Source organism: Scyliorhinus torazame, chromosome 4 (assembly GCF_047496885.1).
Source record: "Scyliorhinus torazame isolate Kashiwa2021f chromosome 4, sScyTor2.1, whole genome shotgun sequence".
Taxonomy (NCBI): Eukaryota; Metazoa; Chordata; class Chondrichthyes; order Carcharhiniformes; family Scyliorhinidae; genus Scyliorhinus; species Scyliorhinus torazame.
Window position 1 is genome coordinate 354644640 of NC_092710.1, and position 6000 is coordinate 354650639.

The 6000-nt window shown below is 72.2% G+C and overlaps 1 protein-coding gene across 1 annotated transcript in view; it reads right to left on the reverse strand.

Moving 5' to 3' along the window:
• The window catches only part of ppp2r5d (protein phosphatase 2, regulatory subunit B', delta), a 289898-nt gene extending 284969 nt beyond the window's left edge, over nucleotides 1-4929 (reverse strand). The window contains exons 1-2 of the mRNA XM_072500311.1: nucleotides 4820-4929; nucleotides 4564-4629 (exon numbers count right to left, since the gene is read on the reverse strand). Coding sequence (XP_072356412.1) covers nucleotides 4564-4629; nucleotides 4820-4846 — 93 coding nt within the window. The 5' untranslated portion in view covers nucleotides 4847-4929. The remainder of the gene's footprint in view (nucleotides 1-4563; nucleotides 4630-4819) is intronic.
• Nucleotides 4930-6000: the final 1071 nt, after the last annotated feature.

Here is a 6000-nt window from a genome sequence, read left to right on the forward strand (position 1 = left end):
GGCAGAGGGAGGGTGGGCAGCGAGCTGGCAGAGGGAGGGTGGGCAGCGAGCTGGCAGAGGGAGGGTGGGCAGCGAGCTGGCAGAGGGAGGGTGGGCAGCGAGCTGGCAGAGGGAGGGTGGGCAGCGAGCTGGCAGAGGGAGGGTGGGCAGCGAGCTGGCAGAGGGAGGGTGGGCAGCGAGCTGGCAGAGGGAGGGTGGGCAGCGAGCTGGCAGAGGGAGGGTGGGCAGCGAGCTGGCAGAGGGAGGGTGGGCAGCGAGCTGGCAGAGGGAGGGTGGGCAGCGAGCTGGCAGAGGGAGGGTGGGCAGCGAGCTGGCAGAGGGAGGGTGGGCAGCGAGCTGGCAGAGGGAGGGTGGGCAGCGAGCTGGCAGAGGGAGGGTGGGCAGCGAGCTGGCAGAGGGAGGGTGGGCAGCGAGCTGGCAGAGGGAGGGTGGGCAGCGAGCTGGCAGAGGGAGGGTGGGCAGCGAGCTGGCAGAGGGAGGGTGGGCAGCGAGCTGGCAGAGGGAGGGTGGGCAGCGAGCTGGCAGAGGGAGGGTGGGCAGCGAGCTGGCAGAGGGAGGGTGGGCAGCGAGCTGGCAGAGGGAGGGTGGGCAGCGAGCTGGCAGAGGGAGGGTGGGCAGCGAGCTGGCAGAGGGAGGGTGGGCAGCGAGCTGGCAGAGGGAGGGTGGGCAGCGAGCTGGCAGAGGGAGGGTGGGCAGCGAGCTGGCAGAGGGAGGGTGGGCAGCGAGCTGGCAGAAGGAGGGTGGGCAGCGAGCTGGCAGAGGGAGGGTGGGCAGCGAGCTGGCAGAGGGAGCGTGGGCAGCGAGCTGGCAGAGGGAGGGTGGGCAGCGAGCTGGCAGAGGGAGGGTGGGCAGCGAGCTGGCAGAGGGAGGGTGGGCAGCGAGCTGGCAGAGGAAGGGTAGGTGGGGGAGGGTGGGCAAGTGGGCAGAGGGAGGGTGGGCAAGTGGGCAGAGGGAGGTTGGGCAAGTAGGCAGAGGGAGGGTAGGTAGAGGGAGGGTGGGCAAGTGGGCAGAGGGAGGGTGGTCAAGTGGGCAGAGGGAGGGTGGTCAAGTGGGCAGAGGGAGGGTGGTCAAGTGGGCAGAGGGAGGGTGGTCAAGTGGGCAGAGGGAGGGTGGTCAAGTGGGCAGAGGGAGGGTGGTCAAGTGGGCAGAGGGAGGGTGGTCAAGTGGGCAGAGGGAGGGTGGTCAAGTGGGCAGAGGGAGGGTACGTAGAGGGAGGGTGGGCAAGTGGGCAGAGGGAGGGTGGTCAAGTGGGCAGAGGGAGGTTGGGCAAGTGGGCAGAGGGAGGGTAGGTAGAGGGAGGGTGGGCAAGTGGGCAGAGGGAGGGTGGGTAAGTGGGCAGTGGGAGGTTGGGCAAGTGGGCAGAGGGAGGTTGGGCAAGTGGGCAGAGGGAGGGTAGGCAGCAAATGGGCAACAAAAAGAGGGATGGCAGCAGGCAGAGAGAGGGCAGCAGGCAGAGAGAGGGCAGCGGGCGGGCAGAGGGCAGCGGGCGGGCAGAGGGCAGCGGGCGGGCAGAGGGCAGCGGGCGGGCAGAGGGCAGCGGGCGGGCAGAGGGCAGCGGGCGGGCAGAGGGCAGCGGGCGGGCAGAGGGCAGCGGGCGGGCAGAGGGCAGCGGGCGGGCAGAGGGCAGCGGGCGGGCAGAGGGCAGCGGGCGGGCAGAGGGCAGCGGGCGGGCAGAGGGCAGCGGGCGGGCAGAGGGCAGCGGGCGGGCAGAGGGCAGCGGGCGGGCAGAGGGCAGCGGGCGGGCAGAGGGCAGCGGGCGGGCAGAGGGCAGCGGGCGGGCAGAGGGCAGCGGGCGGGCAGAGGGCAGCGGGCGGGCAGAGGGCAGCGGGCGGGCAGAGGGCAGCGGGCGGGCAGAGGGCAGCGGGCGGGCAGAGGGCAGCGGGCGGGCAGAGGGCAGCGGGCGGGCAGAGGGCAGCGGGCGGGCAGAGGGCAGCGGGCGGGCAGAGGGCAGCGGGCGGGCAGAGGGCAGCGGGCGGGCAGAGGGCAGCGGGCGGGCAGAGGGCAGCGGGCGGGCAGAGGGCAGTGGGCGGGCAGAGGGCAGCGGGCGGGCAGAGGGCAGCGGGCGGGCAGAGGGCAGCGGGCGGGCAGAGGGCAGCGGGCGGGCAGAGGGCAGCGGGCGGGCAGAGGGCAGCGGGCGGGCAGAGGGCAGCGGGCGGGCAGAGGGCAGCGGGCGGGCAGAGGGCAGCGGGCGGGCAGAGGGCAGCGGGCGGGCAGAGGGCAGCGGGCGGGCAGAGGGCAGCGGGCGGGCAGAGGGCAGCGGGCGGGCAGAGGGCAGCGGGCGGGCAGAGGGCAGCGGGCGGGCAGAGGGCAGCGGGCGGGCAGAGGGCAGCGGGCGGGCAGAGGGCAGCGGGCGGGCAGAGGGCAGCGGGCGGGCAGAGGGCAGCGGGCGGGCAGAGGGCAGCGGGCGGGCAGAGGGCAGCGGGCGGGCAGAGGGCAGCGGGCGGGCAGAGGGCAGCGGGCGGGCAGAGGGCAGCGGGCGGGCAGAGGGCAGCGGGCGGGCAGAGGGCAGCGGGCGGGCAGAGGGCAGCGGGCGGGCAGAGGGCAGCGGGCGGGCAGAGGGCAGCGGGCGGGCAGAGGGCAGCGGGCGGGCAGAGGGCAGCGGGCGGGCAGAGGGCAGCGGGCGGGCAGAGGGCAGCGGGCGGGCAGAGGGCAGCGGGCGGGCAGAGGGCAGCGGGCGGGCAGAGGGCAGCGGGCGGGCAGAGGGCAGCGGGCGGGCAGAGGGCAGCGGGCGGGCAGAGGGCAGCGGGCGGGCAGAGGGCAGCGGGCGGGCAGAGGGCAGCGGGCGGGCAGAGGGCAGCGGGCGGGCAGAGGGCAGCGGGCGGGCAGAGGGCAGCTGGCGGGCAGAGGGCAGCGGGCGGCCAGAGGGCAGCGGGCGGGCAGAGGGCAGCGGGCGGGCAGAGGGCAGCGGGCGGGCAGAGGGCAGCGGGCGGGCAGAGGGCAGCAGGCGGGCAGAGGGCAGCGGGCGGGCAGAGGGCAGCGGGCGGGCAGAGGGCAGCGGGCGGGCAGAGGGCAGCGGGCGGGCAGAGGGCAGCGGGCGGGCAGAGGGCAGCGGGCGGGCAGAGGGCAGCGGGCGGGCAGAGGGCAGCGGGCGGGCAGAGGGCAGCGGGCGGGCAGAGGGCAGCGGGCGGGCAGAGGGCAGCGGGCGGGCAGAGGGCAGCGGGCGGGCAGAGGGCAGCGGGCGGGCAGAGGGCAGCGGGCGGGCAGAGGGCAGCGGGCGGGCAGAGGGCAGCGGGCGGGCAGAGGGCAGCGGGCGGGCAGAGGGCAGCGGGCGGGCAGAGGGCAGCGGGTGGGCAGAGGGCAGCGGGCGGGCAGAGGGCAGCGGGCGGGCAGAGGGCAGCGGGCGGGCAGAGGGCAGCAGGCGGGCAGAGGGCAGCAGGCGGGCAGAGGGCAGCGGGCGGGCAGAGGGCAGAGGGCAGCGGGCGGGCAGAGGGCAGCAGGCGGGCAGAGGGCAGCAGGCGGGCAGAGGGCAGCGGGCGGGCAGAGGGCAGCGGGCGGGCAGAGGGCAGCGGGCGGGCAGAGGGCAGCGGGCGGGCAGAGGGCAGCGGGCGGGCAGAGGGCAGCGGGCGGGCAGAGGGCAGCGGGCGGGCAGAGGGCAGCGGGCGGGCAGAGGGCAGCGGGCGGGCAGAGGGCAGCGGGCGGGCAGAGGGCAGCGGGCGGGCAGAGGGCGGGCAGAGGGCAGCAGGCGGGCAGAGGGCAGCGGGCGGGCAGAGGGCGGGCGGGCAGAGGGCAGCAGGCGGGCAGAGGGCAGCAGGCGGGCAGAGGGCAGCAGGCGGGCAGAGGGCAGCGGGCGGGCAGAGGGCAGCGGGCGGGCAGAGGGCAGCGGGCGGGCAGAGGGCAGCGGGCGGGCAGAGGGCAGCGGGCGGGCAGAGGGCAGCGGGCGGGCAGAGGGCAGCGGGCGGGCAGAGGGCAGCGGGCGGGCAGAGGGCAGCGGGCGGGCAGAGGGCAGCGGGCGGGCAGAGGGCAGCGGGCGGGCAGAGGGCAGCGGGTGGGCAGAGGGCAGCGGGCGGGCAGAGGGCAGCGGGCGGGCAGAGGGCAGCGGGCAGGCAGTGGGCAGCGGGCGGGCAGAGGGCAGCGGGCGGGCAGAGGGCAGCGGGCGGGCAGAGGCAGCGGGCGGGCAGAGGGCAGCGGGCAGGCAGTGGGCAGCGGGCGGGCAGTGGGCAGCGGGCGGGCAGAGGGCAGCGGGCGGGCAGAGGGCAGCGGGCGGGCAGAGGCAGCGGGCGGGCAGAGGGCAGCAGGCGGGCAGAGGGCAGCGGGCGGGCAGAGGGCAGCGGGCGGGCAGAGGGCAGCGGGCGGGCAGAGGGCAGCGGGCGGGCAGAGGGCAGCGGGCGGGCAGAGGGCAGCGGGCGGGCAGAGGGCAGCAGGCGGGCAGAGGGCAGCGGGCGGGCAGAGGGCAGCGGGCGGGCAGAGGGCAGCGGGCGGGCAGAGGGCAGCGGGCGGGCAGAGGGCAGCGGGCGGGCAGTGGGCTGGCGGAGGGAGAACGAAGGAGGGGGCGATGGGCGGGCGAAGGAAGGGGGGAGGGCGGCGGGACGCCGCTGAGCTGCAACCGACTTTCATTTTTATTACCTCTTCAGTGCTCTCGGCGCCATCCTTGCCGCCGCTTTTGGCCGTCTTGCCGGGTTTATTGGGCTCCTGCAGTGGGAGACAGAAAATGACCGTCAACCGAGCAAGAGACAGGTAAAGAAATAAAGAAAAGAGGCTGCGCCGAGTGGGTGTCCAGGCCGCAGGAGGGAGGGGGGCGCGGGGGAGAATCTCTCTCACAGTAAGACCCCCTCCCGGCGCCGCGGGCGAGCTGCCGAGGCGAAGCGGCGGGTTTTTCTACCTTGTCTTTCTTGCTTTTATTCGGCATTTTCCGTTGCTCCCGCCGCGCGCACCGCCCGCTTTTTTTTTCTCGACTGCTCGAGCTCGACTGCCGGAGCTGCAGGCCGCGCGTGCGCGTAGGCACACACACGCTGATTGGTGGAGCCCGCTGAGGGACCTCTCATCCATTGGCTGGAAAAGCCTGTCTCGAACCCCATTGGACGGGCGTCATCGACAAACAATTGGCCAGGACCGTCCACGGTGATTATTGGCTGGAGCCCGGCTAAGCGGCTTTCCTATGGCTGGAGCCCGGCAGAGCGGCTTTCCTATTGGTTGGAGCCCGGCTAAGCGGCTTTCCTATTGGCTGGAACCCAGCTATGCGACTTTCCTATTGGCTGATGGCTGTTTCCTCTCGCGCATGCGCATTCTCGGTGTTTCCATTGGTGCTGGAGCTGCTCCTTTCCAGCGCTACCTGGACAGCTCCCTCCAGCTGGGGCTGGGCACAGCCACCTCAATGGTGAACATTGATTGCAGCAAGGAGGAGGTCTGACTGCCCATCGTATCTGTACGGGTCAGTTCAATGAGTGCCATGTGCCAACAATGTTTGAATCTATTCAGAAAATGTAACAATGCACCCAGGAATGTATCATATAATCCAAACAAGTCAACATAGAACTCGAAACATTAACTCTGTTTCTCTTAATAGATGCTGAGTTTTTCCAGCGTCCTTTGTTCTTATGGGAACTTGGGAGCAGGAGTAGGCATTTAACCCGTCGAATCTGCTCCAACATTCAACTCTCCTTTCCCGTCTCCCCCCCCCCCCCCCCCCCCATTAACCCTGGATGCCCTTGTCAATAAAAAATTATCAACTCAGCCTTCAATAAATTCAATGACCCGACCCCATCAGACTTCTGGGGAAGAGAATTCCACAGACTAAAGACCCGCTGGGAGGAAAAAATTCTCCTCACCTCCCACCTTAAAAGGGAGACGACAAAAACTTGGTCAACTGCTGTAAAAACCAATCCGATTCGTCGATTCGTAGAGTCATAGAGTTTTACAGCTCATCAAGTACCTATCCTAATCCCATTTGCCAGCATTTGGTCCACAGCCCTATATGCTGTGGTGTTTCAGGTGCTCCTCTAAATGCTCCTTAAATGTTCCGAGGGTTCCTGCCTCTATCATCCGTTCAGGCAGTGAGTTCCA